Raw genomic sequence first — 20494 nt, forward strand, 5'->3', positions numbered from 1 at the left:
TCACACCCTGTGATCTATACCTCACATCAGCCTATCTATACCTCACATCAGCATATCTATACCTCACACCCTGTGATCTATACCTCACACCCAGTGATCTATACCTCACACAATGGTCTAATCCTCACATTTAACAATTTATACCTCACGCAACAATCTGTACCTCACACCCTGTGATCTATACCTCACACCCTGTGATCTATACCTCACATCAGCCTATCTATACCTCACACCCTGTGATCTACACCTCACATCAGCCTATCTATACCTCACACCCTGTGATCTATACCTCACATCAGCATATCTATACCTCACACCCTGTGATCTATACCTCACATCAGCCTATCTATACCTCACATCAGCCTATCTATACCTCACACCCAGTGATCTATACCTCACACCCTGTGATCTATACCTCACATCAGCCTATCTATACCTCACACCCTGTGATCTATACCTCACATCAGCCTATCTATACCTCACACCCTGTGATCTATACCTCACATCAGCCTATCTATACCTCACACACAACAATCTATACTTCACACAGTGATCATACAAAATTATCTATATGTCACACAAAAATACTCCCCTCTAACAGAACAATCTCCTGGATATACTATTCCTGACAAAAGAAAGAAATTGCAAAATAATGTCATTTGTACGAATTTATTGGAAACAAGTTAATTTACAGCAGATTATCAAGTTTCAGTCATGTTAAATGTCAGACACCTTTTCTTTAAAAGACACCTTTCAGAACAGCTTGCTAAAACTAGCATAGCAAGGAAGACACGTTAGGAAATGAGTGAAAATAAAATGAAAGTATCAAATACTGCGTTTTATCAAGTAAAGTTAGACGTGAGTGTTTCACTCAGTACAGCTGTAAACAATCTCACAGATTACTTCATACTGCGAGGTACGTCTGGTGAATTTAATCACCACATTCGGTCAAGTCTGTGGTCCCATCCACCCACCTACACACACACACACACACACACACACACGTGCTCACACTCCAGTGGAGAGTGAAACCTGAATGCAGCGCTGCTCTGGCTGCAGTCATCACTGATATGTTAAACAGGACCTATTGTGCTCATTTTCAATGTGAATAATTTTATTTTTATCTGTTAGAATACATTTACATCGTCCACTTTCTTCTGATCGGTCAACCTCGAGAGCGGTTACGCTCCTCCCCGTTCCGCCCCTGTCCTGCGGCCTGCAGACAGACCCTTCTCTCTCCTGAGCAGTTTCTCCAGCGCTGTCCATCCGCTGCTGTGTGAGGTGTGCCCTGCTCACTGGCAGGTGGGCATTAAGGACTGTGTTACGGGACTCATCGTCATCTTGTAACAAAGGAAAAGGGCTGGAAGTTTTTCACACAGCTGAGAAAAGTCTCTTTGGGAGAGAGTATCTCCCTCTGGAGTGAACTTTGAGCTTTGTGACCGCAGGATGTTCACATGCACAGAAAGATACAACACACTAAAGGAAAGAGAAACACAGGAAAGCACAATAGGTCCTGTTTAACAGAGGCACAAACTAGTAACACAGGGATCCCGGCTATCAGCATGACGTGAACAGTGATGTCATGCACAACTGATTTTTTATCTATCCATCCATCCATTTTCCAAGCTGCTTCTTCGTCAGGGTCGCGGGGGGGTGCTGGAGCCTATCCCGGCAGTCTTCAGGCGGAAGGCAGGATACACCCTGGACAGGTCGCCAGTCCATCACAGGGCAGACAGACAGACACAGACAGTCACTCACACCTAGGGGCAATTTAGCACGTCCAGTTGGCCTGACTGCATGTCTTTGGACTGTGGGATGAAACCGGAGAACCCGGAGGAACCCACACAGACACGGGGAGAACATGCAAACTCCACACAGAATGGACCCCGGTCACCCGGCCGGGGAATCGAACCCAGGCCCTCCCACCACACCACCGTGCCGCCCTGATTTTTTATTTTATTTATTTATTTATTTATTTATTTTAATTTACATCAAACAGAATGTGTCACACGGCACTATAATGAAATGAGAGATGACAGTGTGTACACATAACCAACACATCAGATGAACATCCTCTGTCTGCTCTCTCATTCTGGACAACTTTAACCAATGCAGGACAGACAGCCAAAGGTGTGAATGAAATGTGGACAGCCGAAGGCCTGTGTGATGACTACACAGAGCAGGGTCGTCTCTGCGCTCTGCTCCAGACCAAAGAACATCTGTACAGTTTATTTGCTAATCATCTACTGTTCTCATCTTTACCCTGTCAGCTCGACGTCATAGGACAGGAACGCTGCATGCTACAGACTAACTTTCATTTTTTCCCTGAAAGCTAGTGCTGTGCCATTCTAATGAGGGCCCCACTGAGATTGTACCCCTTTCAGAAGCTTTGGAATTCTGGTCTTTTTATAGACTTTGTGAAATATATCCATTATGACAACGTCAACACTAGCTATGTTCTTGGCTCGTCAACCAATCTGAAGCTGGTTTCGTGGCTTGCTGGCCAATCAGAGGCGGCGTTCTTGGTTCATCAACCAGGTAGAGGCTGTGTTCCGGACTTCTCGACCAATCAGACCAATCAGTTCCTGACTCGTTGAAGAATCAGAGGCTGTGTTCCTCACTTGTCGAAAATCAGGGTCTGTGATTGTGACTTGTTGCTGGAACAACACTTCCCTTCCAGGAAAGATGAAAACACACCTCTAGCATGCAGCGTTCACTAAACAGTTTTCTTTTATGTACGACGCCTTTTGATGCCGTATACATTACGTCGAATTGAAAGGGTTGAAAATTGTTCCTTTTGTTATTCAATGAGTTACATTTATGTTTTAATTCTGTATGAACAGATTCTAATCGGCTTTTGATTTTTGTTTGATGTAAAAAAAAAATATTGCATACAAAACAAAAGCTTCAAATCTGGATCAAAATCGAATGGACTGAAAGTTTGGAATCGGCACTTTCCACATGATTTCTCTGCTGCTAGAAATACTTACTGTAAAATGACAGCATTGTTTCACTATGACTGGCGATAACGGACACTTCTAAAGGTTAAACGGACCAAATGCGCAGATTGGCTTTAGCTTAGCCTGGCTAATATAGTGGCTATTTAAGGAAATCGTGTGGACCAGCTCCTCAAACGCAGTCTCTTATCTGCTGGTCTGAGCCGTCTTCATCCCAGGCCGTGGCCTTTTTCTAACAAATTAGTTTCATCCACCTTGACCACTGAAAATCTGGACCCGTTCTGGTTCCCTAAGCTCTCGTCAGAGTTCAGAATTATTCTGGGATTCTGGAAAACAGGGTTATAGGACGCTCTGGAATCCCACACACAGCGTGCTGGTCTGTGAGGAGCTCCTTTGTCTAAGAGACTCTCCATGTCAAGTTCTGGATCTCCTTTGGGTTCCTGAAGTGATCGCCTTTCCTCTAGATCACCGGTGGATCCTCTGGCCCTAGAGATGACCATATACACGTTGTCCCCAATGCTGAATCTGCGGCGCTTCTGGCGAGGGGATTGGTCAAGTGGTACCACCATCTGTTTGAGAAGGTCGCTGCAGCTTTTGGAGCGGGTCAGCTCCTCCTCCTGCTGCTTTTTCCTCTTCTCGGCCGCACCAATCGCTGTAATGACGTCACTGTAGTCCTCGCCCTTCTCCGACATGAACTTGAAGATATCGACGATGCTGGCCGTTTGAGGCAAGGGGGCTTTCTGGACCTGATCGATGTTGTACGGAGAAAGCTTGTGACGCATCTGCCTCCTTTTCTTCAGCACTTTGTGGGCCTCCACCACCATGTGGACATTCCAGCTGAAGAACAGGGAGAGCCACGCCAGGCCCATGTATATCCATATCTCCACAGCGAAGCGGTACAGTGCCTGGTACTCCACATTTGTGTTCACACCTGTAAAGAGACACAGAGCTTTAGCGCTTAAAGACTTTAGAGACTTCAGAGCGTAAAGTACAACCCCAGCTACAAAATGGTCTCTGGAATGCTGCAGTTACACATGTCCACCACAGAGGTCTCCAAATCCCCAAATCTTACATAGTGCAGGTTTTTTACCCAAACATTTGAGCTCGATCAGAAGGTTTTAGGCTGTATTTGGGTTCAGACGAACTTCTGAGACCTGATATTCTTAATGTGACTGTGCTTCCAGTTCTTATTGTGTTTCCTGAGGTTTCTCCTACTGACTGAGCTCAAATTATCCTGGGAAAAAAAAACAACAGTGAGACTTAGATCAGATCTTAGATTAGTGGAACAGAAGCTAACGGTCATTTCTATAACTGATTAACTTTTCGACAATATTTTGATTAATTGTCATATTCAACTTTCAGTTACACAAAAATAAGTACCAGTGTCCTCTTACGACATTCAAAGTGTAAATAAACAGCGACTGTGATGTATCATGTGATTTTGTCAGTTATGGTTCAGTGAAATAACAGAAGCTGTATCGCCCCCTACACTTCCTGTAGAGTATTACGGTTTGCTGGAACGAGTGCCTGTGTTGTAGAGCACTTGTGCAATGTTGAGTTTGTTGGCCAGCTTTCGCAGACCTACAGATCAGCACAGCTACACCTCAGTTACCTGCTACATAGTCCCCGAACCCAACAGTGGTCAGGGTGATGAAGCAGAAGTAAAGGCCCTCCAGGTAGGTCCACTCCTCCACAGCCATGAAGATGAAGGGTGGGATGAGCAGGTGAAACAGCAGACCCCACAGCAGGAAGATAGTTGTGCAGATAAACTGGACATTTTTCTGACAGACACAAAAAGGAAACCTTATCAGTCTTTTATGAATTAAAAAAAAACTTTTTTAAAAATATCGTAGGTTAATTAATGTATAGGTGTGTGATGGAGCTCTGAAGTCGCACATCATTCCGTAGTTAGTGTCATGCTCATTGTAGGATCTCTGGATCTGAGCTGGTTATCTATATGAGATAATGTTATTGAAAATAGCTGCTATCTCACTCTGTGGTAACAACAAGGTTCCAATGCTTTTTACCGTGTGTACACTTTTGTCTCTGAATTACATATAATGCTACATGAGCTAACACAAATAAATGTGTCCCAAACTCTGAAAATCAGTGTGGAACATTAAGAATTGTCACATTTTCTGCGGTTCAGTACTTTATTCATAATTTCAATGAAAAATATGGTGATTTTATGCGTTTACAGCTGTTCAAAGTTGTGTTTTCAAACTTCTGTAAAGCTGCTTTGTGACAACATCGTTGTAAAAAGCGCTACACAAATAAACTTGAATTGAATTGAATTGTTTTCTAGTACTGGTTGCATTTATGATAAAATCGTAACTACTGAAACGGTCACAGTTGAAACATTTGGTAAAGCTTGGGTAGTGTTATGATTGTTTTGATGGTGGCACAACAATGTTCAGTCATTAGTGTTAATAAAATAATCATATAGGGTCACTCAAAGCAAAAAAAAAATAGTCTGAAGTCCAAGATCAGTTTGTAGATCATTCAGTGGAATCATGTGAATATGTTCTACATGTAGAGTTAAAGTTTAATAGCAGGCGTATTGTTGTGTAGAAATGTTAGCCTGCTTGCAGCATTACTTATATTTATACTTATATATTATCCGAGTGGTTGTAGCCAAAGTACGAGAATGGCCCAATCACAAAATGCGTCTATTGTATTAACATGTTTTTGATCACCTGCAGTCGTTCAATTCTCTGGATCCACAACTGATATTTCAACTCCTTAATGACCTCATAATTTAGAGGATTTTGGGGGGAAATTTACGGCAAAACGTATCAGCTCTGAAACGTTGTTACCACAGAGTTTCGGTTTCCTTTTCTTATAAGAGATAAACGGCTCAGACCCGGAGTTCTGGATTTGGGCATGACACAAACCACCCATGTGTTGTGGCCTGATGGTGGCGCCATACCACACGGAGGCCTTTGTGCAGCAGCACTTGGCTCAGGCGCTTCGCTCTGCTCCCAAAAAACGTGCCCAGCTCGCTGATCCAGGTGAAGCAGAGTGGGATTCCGCAGAGCCCGAATAGGATGCAGAACACTCGCCCTCCCGCTGTCTTCGGAGCAACATTCCCATAACCTGAAACAACATCGTAGTTTGGAGAGGGAGGTGACCGCTGGAGCTCAGCTCACCTGCAGGCCATTCAATTTGAGCTGATAATTAACTGTCATACAAATAACTGACACTTTATGACACTATAAACCTTTTGTGTACTTTAGTCTGTGTTTATTGATCTTTATTGACAGGCTTCCTATTCAGCACCTTCTTAATAACTGCTGCACCATTTAAGATGGAAAAAAAGATTCCGGAGTTCTATTAGAGAAGCATCCTATTTCTAAACTCTGGTCTCCATGACGACTTCAGTATGAACTGAATTTAGGATAGTTGCATTTTACTGTACCATAAACGCCACAAGATACAGTTTCAGTGTGTATTAACTGTTATTTTCGTTATGTAGTTAAATCTGCTCAGAGGAGGAAAAATATCAAAACAAGTTTTTAAAAAATTAGCAAACAATGTCTAGAGGTGACAACAGAAGAAACAGAAAAAAACCCTAGAAAATATAATTGTGGGGTGGTGGACGAGGATGAGGTGCAGCAGAGGCCTGAGATGTGTGAGTGTGTCGTAATATTAAGAAACACTTAAGATCATAATATTTTCAAGAATAACACTTGTTTTAAATTCTTGGTTCTTAAATTTCTCCTAAATTTGAAGTTATGAAAAAACACATTTAAGAAGATTTTCTTTCTTAAGACTCTTTGGTGAAACCGGGCCCTGCTTACCTATAGTGGTGATGATGGTGGCAGCGAAGACTAAAGCATTTGTCCAGGTCCAGCTTTTGAAAGGTTTTTCTCCTGTGATGGTCACACCCTGGCCAGCTGCTTTAGCCACCACCTGCGGACAGAAACGTTTCCAAGTTAGAACAGCTGTTCAAAGTGCTCACATTCAGACGAACAACAGGGGTGCAGTGACTCGTATTCCCAGGTTTGACCTGTTACCACACGCTGAGGTTTACTGTGTTGACGTTTGTTATATGAGCTCAACCTCTTGAATCGCACAGAGCCGTTATTGGGATCCTTCTGTTAGAAATAAAGGTACAGTGCAGGTTAAAAGTATGTTTTAATCTAATCTCTGAAAACAGAGCAGTAGAGTAAAAGCCTGGAGGCGAGGCGAGGCGTGTGGAGTCAATACAACTTACAACAGATCATTTCAGTGGATTATGGTTCAGTTATGTTCCCTGACTAAAGGCACTGAGATGGAGCCTCGAGGGTCCCACCCCAGTGACAAGAGGGGCACTGCCCCAGTGACAGTCTAGAGCCTTTATTTCTGATTATTAATCTTGTCTGTTTTTTCGATTCTTTATTTTAGTTTTAGTTTGATAAGATTAGATTTTTCTTTTTCAATCCCTTTAATGCTGTAAATGCTCAGCTACATTGAAAATGACACCCTCAAAGTATTTTGAAAATCAAGGTTGACTGATTGACTGATTTCTGAATAATGTACAAAATTCACACCCACCTCCTTTTCCTCTCATTAAAACGGAAAACTTAGCAGCAGTTGTTGAAGTTTGTGGAAGTAGCTCTCATTTTTTCTGTGCTTCTCTTCTAACAGCAGTTACTGGTTTTCAGGGTAACACTGACCGACTCCGTTTCCCAGTGTTGCTCTGATCGGCCTCTAACAGACATCAGTCATCGCTGCTTAATCTAAGCGCTGCTGTCTAATCACAGGCTGCTTTCTTCCTCAGTTCCTCTCGAGGCTCCTCCTCTTCCTCTTAAGGAGTTTTTCTCGACGAGGCTCATGGGGGCTCAAACTCTGATTTTCTGTAAAGCTGCTTTGTCACAGCACTCAGCGTAAAAAGTGGTACATATATACATTTTGAACCTTTATCGGCTGCGCTGTCTCTTTTCCCAGGTGCAGCCCAGTAACTCCTCACAGCACCTGAGCTAGACTGAAAACACAGAAACATTCAGCTGTAATTTCTCAGCTGCTGTTCCCAAGTGTTTGACCCCTGAATTTCTGGGCAAGTGTGTGTGTGTGTGTGTGTGTGTCTCTGGGTGTGGGTGTGTGTGTGTGTGAAAGAAGCTTAAACTCTGTTTATGAACAGATTAATCAGGACATTTTATTTCTTAGACTGTCTGTAATCTAGTTGTTTTTTTGTCAGTCACCCAACTGCAGTTCCACTAGCACAGCCTTAAACAGGACATTTAACACCCCCCCCAACTCCCCCACCCATGAAGCTCAGACTATGATTAGAGTGACCAGACCCAGCCCTGCATTTCAGCTTCATTTACAGAGCCCAAAAAACTCTCAGTCTCTTCGTCGGTCCTGAATTTCAGATTTTTTCACTGTTCTCAGTCTCTGTACAGACTGCAGTGCGTCTGGTCATCCTCCTCCTGCCTTGACCCTTCATCAACAGGCAGGTTCTGACAACAGGACAGGCTTTAGTCTGGATATTTTTGAGTGGACAGTCCACTTTCAACCTAGCAGTTACACTGATCCAACACACTCGTACCAGTACCAAGACACACTACCGTGTGAGCGTCTCTACTGCGCTTAGAATGGAGCACCACTGTAACCAAACACCACATGGTGGAGCCCATAAAGTGAGCGCTGAGTGTAAAGATATCAGCTCGGCTTGGGGTGGGAGTGGCGAGGGGTCTGTGTGTGAAGAATTAAGGTAAACATGTTTGTTTGTTCTGAAGCGTTCTCGCGTCTGTGTGTATCAGCGTACTGAAGGAAACGGGAAGCTGTTTGCTACGGATGTAAATCAGTAGATGAGCTGCTTTGTTTTCTACTAAACTCACTCTGTTAGGAACCCGCCTGAAATGCTAAACCACACCTGCACAGCCACGCCCCACATCCCACACCTCTCTCTGTTTACTTTCACAACCCACTTTCTTTCTGTTACACTGTTATTCACAGAGAATCTCACACAGATACAACACAGAAATCTACTGAACATCAGTGCTGACACACAAAGCTCTGATTCTAATGACTGAATAATTCATCACAGTTACTGAATTATTCACAACAGATACTGAAGAATTCATAACAGATACTGAAGAATTCATAGTAGATAGTGAATAATTCCTTGATTGGTCAGCTGGGTCATTCTGAACATTCCTTGGCAGCGTTTCTCGTGTGCTGTATTCTCAGCTTCGGTTCCACTGTTGGTTTGTACTTATTCTTTCTCCTCTGCCTGTAAATGCATCACATGTAGAACCGCCTGTGTTTGAAGGTAATGAAGACGCAGAACAGAAGCACAGTCACGTGGATGTTTAGATAGTGTCCCTGCTTTCAGGGCCGTTTCGTTGTAAAGTTGCAGGTCCAGCTGAGCCACGCTGACGGCAGCAGGAAGGGAGGAGGAGGGGAATGAGTCACGTTTATGATCTCAGTGTTACTCACAGCCTCCACACTTTTACAACTTCCTCCCTGGCTGAGTTCCTAAAGGCAGCATTCTTCCCCTGAAAGCTCTCAACACTGTCACCATTCAGAGCCCCACCCCAACCCACACACACACACACACACACACACACATAGCCACCCCCAGTCTAACACAACACCTCAATGTTAAAGCGTGTGTGTCCTCCCCTCAGTCGAATCACAGCCCCACCAATAACACCTTTACACTGAATTTACTCCTGACCACAAACAGAGCCAAGCAGCAGCTCACTGCACTCACTCAGCTCACTCACTGCACTCACTCCGCTCACTCACTGCACTCACTCAGCTCACTGCGCTCACTCACTGCACTCACTCACTGCACTCACTCACTCACTGCACTCACTCACTCACTGCACTCACTCAGCTCACTGCACTCACTCACTGCACTCACTGCGCTGACTCACTGCGCTCACTCACTCACTGCACTCACTCACTGCACTCACTCACTGCACTCACTCACTGCACTCACTGCGCTCACTCACTGCACTCACTCACTGCACTCACTCACTGCACTCACTCACTGCGCTCACTCACTGCACTCACTCACTGCACTCACTCACTGCACTCACTCACTCACTGCGCTCACTCACTGCGCTCACTCACTGCACTCACTCACTCACTGCACTCACTCAGCTCACTGCACTCACTCCGCTCACTCACTGCACTCACTCAGCTCACTGCGCTGACTCACTGCACTCACTCACTGCACTCACTCAGCTCACTGCGCTGACTCACTGCACTCACTCACTGCACTCACTCAGCTCACTGCGCTGACTCACTGCACTCACTCACTGCGCTCACTCACTGCACTCACTCAGCTCACTGCACTCACTCACTGCACTCACTCACTGCACTCACTGCACTCACTCACTGCACTCACTCAGCTCACTGCGCTGACTCACTGCACTCACTCAGCTCACTGCGCTCACTCACTGCGCTCACTCACTGCACTCACTGCACTCACTCACTGCGCTCACTCACTGCACTCACTGCACTCACTCACTGCGCTCACTCACTGCACTCACTGCGCTCACTCACTGCACTCACTGCACTCACTCACTGCGCTCACTCACTGCACTCACTGCACTCACTCACTGCACTCACTCAGCTCACTCACTGCACTCACTCAGCTCACTCACTGCACTCACTCAGCTCACTGCGCTCACTCACTGCGCTCACTCACTGCACTCACTCAGCTCACTCACTGCACTCACTCAGCTCACTGCGCTCACACACTGCGCTCACTCACTGCACTCACTGCGCTCACTCACTGCACTCACTCAGCTCACTGCACTCACTCACTGCGCTCACTCACTGCACTCACTCAGCTCACTGCACTCACTCACTGCGCTCACTCACTGCACTCACTCACTGCACTCACTCAGCTTACTGCGCTGACTCATTGCACTCACTCACTGCGCTCACTCACTGCACTCACTCACTGCACTCACTCAGCTCACTGCGCTGACTCACTGCACTCACTCACTGCACTCACTGCACTCACTCACTGCGCTCACTCACTGCACTCACTCAGCTCACTGCGCTCACTCACTGCACTCACTCACTGCACTCACTCACTGCACTCACTCAGCTCACTGCGCTCACTCACTGCACTCACTCAGCTCACTGCACTCACTCACTGCACTCACTCACTGCACTCACTGCACTCACTCACTGCACTCACTCACTGCACTCACTGCACTCAGCTCACTGCGCTCACTCACTGCACTCAGCTCACTGCGCTCACTCACTGCACTCACTCACTGCACTCACTGCACTCACTCACTCACTGCACTCACTCAGCTCACTGCGCTCACTCACTGTGCTCACTCAGCTCACTGCGCTCACTCACTCACTCAGCTCACTGCACTCACTCACTGCGCTCACTCACTCAGCTCACTGCGCTCACTCACTCACTCACTGCGCTCACTTGGACAAACTGCATGTATTTTTACACTCTTAATTCTCCAAAATACAACAGTGCAAAACATGGAGACCGGCTCTCAACAATAAAATAAGCGAGAGATTACAGCTGCTTCAATCTTTCTATTTCATGGCAGACGTTTCAGCTCAGGCTGTCCTCAATGCCTAAATAGCCTAAAATATTTATGTATTCAGATATATACAGATACCGATGGTCTGGTGTTCATGTGATATGTGAATATTTTTGGCTACATTTTTGTGCACCAATTCTGAAGGTTGAGGACAGCATGAGCTGAAACTCGTCCCCCGTGAAATACAATCATTTAAGCGACTATAATCTCGGGCCTCCATGTCCATGAGTACAACGTACATTCACAAACACTCCCGCTGGCCCTCATAGACACTGCGTACAAGCTCTCATACATACTAACATAATTCGCTGCTGTCTGAAGAAAACCTTTTATCTCCATTTTTGACATTTTTTCATTTTTTGACATAACACCTTAGCACCCCACTTGGATTTCATAGTACCAGCTTTATTAAGCTTAAAGTACAATTACTTTTCAAATTTTCTCCTTCGGCTTTACTGCTGATCACTTCTCTCACTCTCGGGCCAAAGAACAGACAAAACAGCCAGCAACGGATTAACTATGGATTTTTGTGTGTTGCTGTATACTACATGTGGAGAAAGTGGTTCAGATGTAAACAGAGCGGTTCTCTGTTCTAGATAAACTCACTGAGTCAGAGCTGTCCACAGTGGTGGTGATGGGAACCAGACGTCCCTCTAAAAGCTCCTCACAGAAAGTTCCTCCATGAACTGGTTCTGAATTCACTGCCTGATGACTGAGACGCTGTTTTATGAGAGTTTAGAGAACTTCAACTCCATTCATGGTGGAGGGAGACATGCAGGGCGCTGTGCGGCAAAATAGTCCCCAAAGAAAACTCATTATTCCAGATTTTCCACTGTTTTCCATCATCAACATTCCATATAAGCTCAGAAGACTCGTGTAGGTTCTCTGGTGGTTCTGGATGGTAAATAAAGTGTCTGTATCTGTGTTGTAGTCATGGCGACGCCTGGTTCCCATCACCACCACTGTAAAGACATCATTTTGCATCAAACCGCTCAGTCACTGTGTAATAAACCAGTGTTCTTGCTCTTTAAAGTCAGTGAACAGTAAATGTTTACACCGGTGGTCTCGTCCACCACCTGTTACACTCATGACTGTCAGCATGTTATGTGTGCACTGCAGTCAGTGACAGCTGTGCGGGGTGAAAGGTCACACACAGCTGCGGAGAACATTTCATTTTTTTGTCTTATTTTTTCAGAAAAAGTGTAAATGTATAATTGAATATAGAAATTGATAATAATAATGCAAAACAAATAATGTAAGGTAAAAATAATATAATGCTTTAAAAAGTTTCTATGATAAATTAATATCACATTTTAAAATGCGATGAAAAGCGAAGGACACTGATGTGTCCAGCGAAACAGGACAGACGCCCGTGTGTCCAGACTCGCAGACGGGAGGTGCTTCTATAGGGGTGGACCGGTCATTCGTGCTAACACGTGTCTGCCACGCTCAGGACACCGCGATGTCGTCAGCCAGGTGATGAAACAGGTAAACATTACCGTTCGCTGCTTACAGTCACGCGGCGCTTTACATGACTTTAATTAGCAGTAATAAAAAGGAGGAATTGCTCCCCGGAACCGGGCAGTGCGCCTGTAAGTGCGGCGCTGCTTCGGGAGACGTGCGCTAACCTGCATCACACCAGAGCCTGTTGTTGTGGAAGTTTGTAGGCTGCCACACTGTGACGCACCTTTGAAGATGTTCTAGACGTGGCACACCTGCAGGGATCATCCTGGAGTCTATCTGTGAAATAAAAGCCCTGAAGGAAACATTACAGCCAGCGAGAATTATGAAAAAATAATGGAGTAATATAATATCTTTACAGATATATATATATATATATATATATATATATATATATATATATATATATATATATATATATATATATATATATATATATATATATATATATATATATATATATATATATGTGTGTGGGCAGCATGGTGGCATGGTGGGTGGCGCTGTCGCCTCACAGCGAGGAGGGCCTGGGTTCGATTCCCCGGCTGGGTGACCGGGGTCCTCTCTGTGTGGAGTTTGCATGTTCTCCCCGTGTCTGTGTGGGGTTCCTCCGGGTTCTCCGGTTTCCTCCCACAGTCCAAAGACATGCAGTCAGGCCAATTGGGTGTGCTAAATTGTCCCTGGGTGTGAGTGTGTGAGTGACTGTCTGTGTCTGTCTGTCTGCCCTGCGATGGACTGGCGACCTGTCCAGGGTGTATCCTGCCTTCCGCCCGAAGACTGCTGGGATAGGCTCCAGCTCCCCCCCGCGACCCTGACGGAGAAGCGGCTTGGAAAATGGATGGATGGATGGATGGATATATATATATATGTGTGTGTGTGTGTGTGTGTGTGTGTGTGTGATGAATATCCCCTAAAAGAGTTTTAAACTAATTCAATAATCTATACACTAGGACAGCTTTTCTACATCTTCACAACATCGCCAAGATCAGAAATGCCCTGTCCCTGCGTGATGCAGAAACACTAGTACACGCCTTTATTACTTCCAGGCTAGACTACTGTAACGCGCTACTGTCAGGATGTACGAGCAGGAATTTAAACAAACTCCAACTAGTCCAAAACGCCGCAGCCAGGGTTCTCACTAAAACTAGAACATCTGATCATATCAGTCCAGTGCTATCATCACTTCATTGGCTGCCTGGGACGTCAGACTGTCTCAGAGTGCTGCCGTGTCTGTGTGTCCTTCTGGTTCTCTCCTGTTAGTTAAGCTGTCATAGATCTGCCGGAGTCGTTAGCCACACTCTGGAAATGTTCACATTCCCTGTTTTACGTACAGACAGACAGAATAAAACTAATTCCCTCTCCCTGCCCTTTTTCCCGAGTAAACAACTGCCCACATGTCCGGCTGGACACTGATGGACGACTGACTGTCGAGCCCTCCTGCTGCCCACTTCAGACCAGCTGCCCATGTCCCAGGTACCAACACCTGCCCTGCACCAGCTGCCCACCCTACACTGATGTTCTCATAGACTCCCAGCTATTCCTACTACTAATATTACTGCTATTAATATTAGTAGTATAATAACTCTGTAGGTAGTCTGACCAGAGGAGGACGGGTCCCCCCTGGTGAGCCTGGTTCCTCCCAAGGTTTCCTCCTCAGCTCTGAGGGAGGTTCTCCCTGCTACTGTTGCCCCTGGCTTGCTCACCTGGGGGGTTTACATTATTTACATTCCTGTTAAACGCTGTCTTTACTGGAATTCTGTGAAGCTGCTTTGTGACGACATCCGTTGTAAAAAGCGCTGTAGACGGCACCTGCACAGCCAGCAAGCTAACATGAAAGCGAAAGACCCCCAGAGCCACAGTGTTGCTCACGCTGAGTGCATGCTGACCCCAGCCGAGCAGCCACAGCTGGATTCTCAACAGGTAACAAGAGCAGAGATGAACAGGCTTTTTCTCTGAGGTGCTGTTTGGGCTGGTCTTTAATAAAAAGCGTAAAATAAAGAAGTTGTGTTTGTGTAACTTGTGTGTTTAGGATGGGGGTCTGTGCTGAGGGGGTCTGTGCTGAATCAGCTTCTTAATCAGATTCTCCTGTTCCACCTTAAATAATGCAGCATTTGTTATTATAAGGCCTTAATGTAACTGCTGCAGCATTTAAGGTGGACTGGGAAAACCTGAGGAAGAAGGAAGCTGACATGGGCTGTGTGGCACACGTAAGGTGTGATATTAACTGGCGATTACACAACGGTTCATTTCAGACGACCACGATGTGGAGAAACACAGACGTCATGTAACGAGCAGTGTAACCAATTACTAACCACAAGGCAGTAAACAAGTAATGCGTGATCTGTTTTCACGTGTAATAATAACAACCCCAACTATGATGTTGCTCAGTATCCTAATTTCTTAAGAGTGTACATGTATGATATCTGTAAAAAAACATTATTATTATTATTATTATTATTATTATTGTTATTATTATTATTATTATTATATAACTGTTTTAGGTATTTTTAAAATAACATTATTTAAACAAAGAAAACCAATAACAAGGTTGATTAATTTTCTTAAGATGTCATAAAGACAAATATTACATATCTGGATTAAACTCTTAAAAAAGATGGTTCTTCAAGGGTTCTTAAGTAAGGACAATGCTTTTGTTTAGAACCATGAGTTCCATAACACAGGAGAACACATCGTATCTCCAACATGATAACTTCACAGGAAAAGGACAAGACCTACTCTACTTTTAATGTAAGTCAATGGAACCAGACTTTTACAGGCCATTCTGGGCCGTTTGTTTTAGTCCATTCACCGTGAAGTTCACACCCAATGGGAAGGGAAATGGCCAGTTTCAAATTTTGTCAGAAACTGAAAAAACAAAACTGGAGATATGAGGTTCTCTTCCAACAGCAGTGATACAGAACCTGAATGGCCTGGCCTCTCTGACAAAGACCTACAATCAGAAAAGCTCACAGTAACATGTTGTGATGTAATTTACCACAATAATGATAAACGTCACACTGACCAGCTCTGTGTGTCTTTATAGCAGGAGAGATTACAGCTCCCTGCTAAGACCACAGAAAGCGGACAGCGTGTCTGTTCCTGAGAGTTTTGACCCGATCCTGGTCCTGGAAATCACCCACCCTGTAGAGCTTAGCTCCTACCCTAATCTAGCACACCTAATGCAGGTAACGAAGGCCTCCAGAGACACCTCAGTACTGAAGCCAGGTGTGCTGGCTCTGAACTCTCCAGGATGGTAGTAATGGATTAACAGGGTGGTTAATGGTCTCCCAGTGGGACCTAAAGGTGTTCTACAGGACTGCAGTGGAAACCATTAAGCCAGTTCCCTTAAGAATGTAAAGGCACCAGGTTTTAGTGGTTTCTAGTGGTGCTTTTTTAGCAGGGTTCTGCCTGACTGAACCCACAGTGTCCTGTTTAAACATCGTTTAAACGCAGAGGTGTCAAATTCAGGTCCAGAAAGTAAAAATCCTTCCCAGAATTTTGTTCCATCTGCCTGGACAGCTGTGCTGGTGGTTTGATCTAACAAGAGAAGCCAGGACGTTGGAACAAAATCCTGGGAAGGATTTTTACTTTCTGGGCCTGAATTTGACACCTCTGTTTAAACGGTAGTAATTGTGCTGATGTAACATTTTATCTGTGGGAATAACATGTCTGTCTGCTTCTTCTCAGCGTGGCCTCTTCAGGTCTTCTCCTCTTGCAAAACAGCACAAACTTTACACACAGCAGCTTTAAACATCTCCTGGAGATTAAAGCAACTGCTTCTCCTGCCCCTGACTGCAGCCCGTGTTTAAGGCTCCGGGGTGGAAAACCTGCAGGTCGGAGTTTCTGCCCCAGCTTGTTGAGTTACATCATCAGGGAGGCAACAAAAGGCTCGCGTGCCTGAGCTTCACCACACTTATTACCCACTGCACACCTCCATGACTTCACTCAGCCCAGAACACCACAGCTGGGGTCTCACTCCACTTACACTCGCGCGCCTGAGGCCATTTAAGGTGGAACGGAAGAGTTCCAGACAAAGCCAGCCTTTACCTCAATAATGCCGTCCAGGTCCTGCTTGCTCAGGCAGGGGTGCTTCAGCAGGAGGAGCTGTTTCTGCTGTTTGTACTCCTGCGCTGCGGACTCGAAGTTGGACTCCTCCAGGATCTGGAAGATCGCGGCTCCGATAAACAGATAGAAGATGATGACCGAAGTGAGGACCGGGCCTTTATCTGCCATGCCGCGCGACTGCCGAGCTTCCTGACCGGATCAGAACCCCATGGAGCTGATAGGAGGCTGGAGAGCTCGCGTGGCTCCCGGGGGAAGTTCGGCCAGGGCTCTCCGAGGCCACTTCGAGATCCTCGGTCCCTTTGACCCTCAGCACTGCCTGAAACGCGGCGGGTGAAGAAGGCACGTGCGCTGGGCAGGAGGACTTTTAAAAGTCCAGTTTCTGGATCACACAGGTCAGTTCAGAGCCACTCCAGAGCGGCTCCCTCACCTGGAATCTCCGGGAAGGGGAGCTGAGCTGGGATTAAACGTTAAGCTCTGGTGTTAAAGCGCTTCCTCGGCCCAGCAGAACTTCAGGAGTCGGTAAACTAGTCCAGCTGCGCCGCTCAGCTTTCCAGAGTCTGAGAGGAACTAACCACGCCCTTCGGCGCGGGGCCACGCCCACGACCGCGGCGCCACGCCCCTGAATTTCATTCTTACAGATAACAATGCCTAATTTACTACCACGCGCTTTAAAAAGATGGTTCTTTAGTAAGGAAAATGGTTCTAGATAGAACCATGAACCCTCAAAGAACCCTTTGCCTGATGAAATAATACTTTGCATTGTGAAATGGTTCTTCAGAATGATGGAGAATGTACTGTATATGGTTCTATATACCACCAAAAAGGGTTCTGCTGTTGTTACAAGTTGCACAAAATAGAAGAACCCTTTTTGCTATCTTGCTATTTAGAACACTTTTCAAAAGGTTCTATATAGAACCATATACAGCACATTCTCCATCAATCTGAAGAACCATTTCGCTGTGCAAAGAACTCTGTAAAGGGTTCTATACAGAACCATTTTCTTTACAAAAAACCCTTAAGAACCATCTTTTTAAAAGACTATTACAACTATTACTACGACTAATAATAATAATAATAATAATGAAGCATTTATTATAGTATACAGCATTACAGTTACTGGGTTGTAAAGCTTATTTATTAAAAAAAAAGATGTGTGAAGTTGAAAGAACCTTTACATAATTTAGGAAGAACCCTTACACAGGTGCAGAACCTTTACAGTACTCACTCACACAGGATCTTCTCAAATACAAAACCAACTACGGAATATGAAAATTCATATTCCTTTTTTAAGGTGCATATGAGATCTACAAATGTATTATTATTATTGTTATTATTATTATTATTAATAATAATAAACCTATTGTAGCTGTTTAGGTACTTAAAAATAGCTTAAAACAACAAAAATCAATAAACAGTTTATTGATATTCTTACAGTTATAAAGACAAATATGACACATCTGGCCTACACTCTTAAAAACATGGTTTTTCAGGGTTTTATTAAAGAAAATCGCCCTGTTTAGAAGCTTGAGTTCTATATAGAACCATTTACATGCTTAAATGGTTCTCTGCCTGGTTAAATGGTTCTTCAGACTGATGGAAAATGTGTTGGTTCTATGTAGCACCAAAAAGAGGTTTCTGTGGTTGTTACAATGTCAAGCTTGTGTAAAACAGCAGAACCCTTTTGGTGCTGCATAGAACCATTTTCAAAAAGGTTCTAACTAGATCCATGTGAAACACGTTCTTACCACTGACAGCTGTGTTTGTGTTCATTAGTGTTTATTCTGTTATTTGGTGTTTTATATCTGAGATGAAGAGTTTTCAACTCTTTTTATGACCAACCGAGGCCTCTGGACACAGCTGGACGCCTCTGATATGATTACAGTGCAAACCTCGGTTCTAGAAACGTTGGGACAGAGTGTGAGACGCTGATGAAAACAGAAAACAGTGGTTAGTAAATCCTGTATTACATTTAAAACACCACAGAAACGTCTGATGATTTACTTTATGAAGTTTAGTGTTTGCGGTAAATATACGTTCATTCCTTCTAGAACCGTTCTGACCGGATCCTTTTCACGCTGTGATACATACTCCATCTTTCCTTCGTGGCACTTCAGAAACATTTTAGGCACTGAAGACACAGACGGGTCCAGATCTGAGAGCTTTTCTTTCTTTAGTTTTTAGCTGTTCTTCAGCCTTTCAGTGTGAGACGTTCTTGGGCTGCAGGCAGGTCAATCTAGCACCCACACTCACATCTACATTTCCAGCGTTTAGCAGACGCTCTGGTCCACAGCCACTTACAACAAGAGCTCTGTCTGTCTGGAGAAAGTCTCTCTGCTGGTCACCAGTAAGTTAGAGAGAAAGACGGTCCTGAGCTCAGATACTGATAGAAACACAGTCACTGATACAGAGAGAGAAGGAGCAGAGCTGAACACAGAACTCTACGACACACTATAACACACTACAACACACTACAACACACTACAATACCATTACACAGACATGCTTTTGGATAAACAAATATATAGCGCCAAAAAAGGTTCTTCTGTTGTACACCCTAAAAGAGATGGGTCTTCGAGGGTTCTTTAGTAAAGAAAATTACAGAACAATAAACACTCAAAGAAAATCTTCCGATTGATAGAGAATGTGTTGTTTATAGATCAATACAGAACCCTTTTTGGAAAAGAATTTTATTTAGCACCAAAAATGTTACGAGGTCTGTAAGAATAGAAAACCCTTTTTGGTGATACATAAAACCGTCTGCAGCACGTTCTCCATCAATCTGAAGAACCATTTCATGGTGCAAAGAACCCTTTAAACATGTAAAGATCCTGTATAGAACCATTTTCTTTACTAAAATAACCTTTAAAGAACCATCATTTTTAAGTGTGTAGTAAATAAAGTGTCTGTATCTGTGTTGTAGTCATGGCGACCCCTGACTCCTGTCACCACCACTGTAAAGACGTCTGAACCGTTTCACACCAAACCCTCTGAGTCTCTCTGTTTACACTGAATTATGGGGGAACTTTGGAAAATGTGTGGAATGTCTCTGTGATGGTCTAAACTGGGCTGGAGAACCCTTTTTGCTAAGAGTGAGTGGTTGCCTTGCTGGCAGTTTCGGTTCAGTCTTATTTTGACTTTTTTTGTTGATATGATATGATTACACTAAAAAAAGGCGTTTCAAACTTCTCAAAAACAATTATTATGGGTTCTTTTAAACCTTCCTATGAGAACCCACCCGGAACCGTTTTAATATGAAATGCTTGGATGGTTAAAGGTTCCAGATTGATTGAGTTGTGTAATGTACATTAGACGTTTGTTGAGCTGCTCCTCACTAACTTCAAATGATCTAACAAAACTTACTCCACCAGAAGAAGGTCCACAGATTTGGTTCCTCCTTGTTGTAAAAGTGAATCAGGACACTTTCATGTCTGTAGCAGCAATTTTGTGAAACTTTCACCGTGATTGACAGCTTGTGAGGGTTTAGACGTGCCGAAA

General features: G+C 44.4%; 1 protein-coding gene across 1 annotated transcript; it reads right to left on the reverse strand.

Annotated features, from left to right (window-relative positions):
- Nucleotides 1-1948: 1948 nt before the first annotated feature.
- On the reverse strand, nucleotides 1949-17545 carry kcnk5b (potassium channel, subfamily K, member 5b). Its single transcript, XM_017683120.2, has 5 exons — nucleotides 16982-17545; nucleotides 6758-6869; nucleotides 5887-6053; nucleotides 4570-4738; nucleotides 1949-3888 (listed from the first exon to the last, which is right to left on the reverse strand). Exons 1-5 carry the CDS (start codon nucleotides 17165-17167, stop codon nucleotides 3167-3169), a joined length of 1356 nt encoding a protein of 451 aa, XP_017538609.1. The 5' UTR covers nucleotides 17168-17545; the 3' UTR covers nucleotides 1949-3166.
- Nucleotides 17546-20494: the final 2949 nt, after the last annotated feature.

The sequence above is a fragment of the Pygocentrus nattereri genome, chromosome 4, assembly GCF_015220715.1.
Source record: "Pygocentrus nattereri isolate fPygNat1 chromosome 4, fPygNat1.pri, whole genome shotgun sequence".
Classification (NCBI taxonomy): Eukaryota; Metazoa; Chordata; class Actinopteri; order Characiformes; family Serrasalmidae; genus Pygocentrus; species Pygocentrus nattereri.

Bases quoted from the DNA above. Each gene is read 5' to 3' on its own strand.
- kcnk5b (XM_017683120.2), bottom strand. From the start codon at position 17,167: ATGGCAGATAAAGGCCCGGTCCTCACTTCGGTCATCATCTTCTATCTG. The intron at 6,870-16,981 runs GTAAAGGCTGGC...TTCTGTCCGCAG, and splicing joins ACCTGGACGGCATTATTGAG to GTGGTGGCTAAAGCAGCTGG. The intron at 6,054-6,757 runs GTAAGCAGGGCC...ATGTTGTTTCAG, and splicing joins CACCATCATCACCACTATAG to GTTATGGGAATGTTGCTCCG.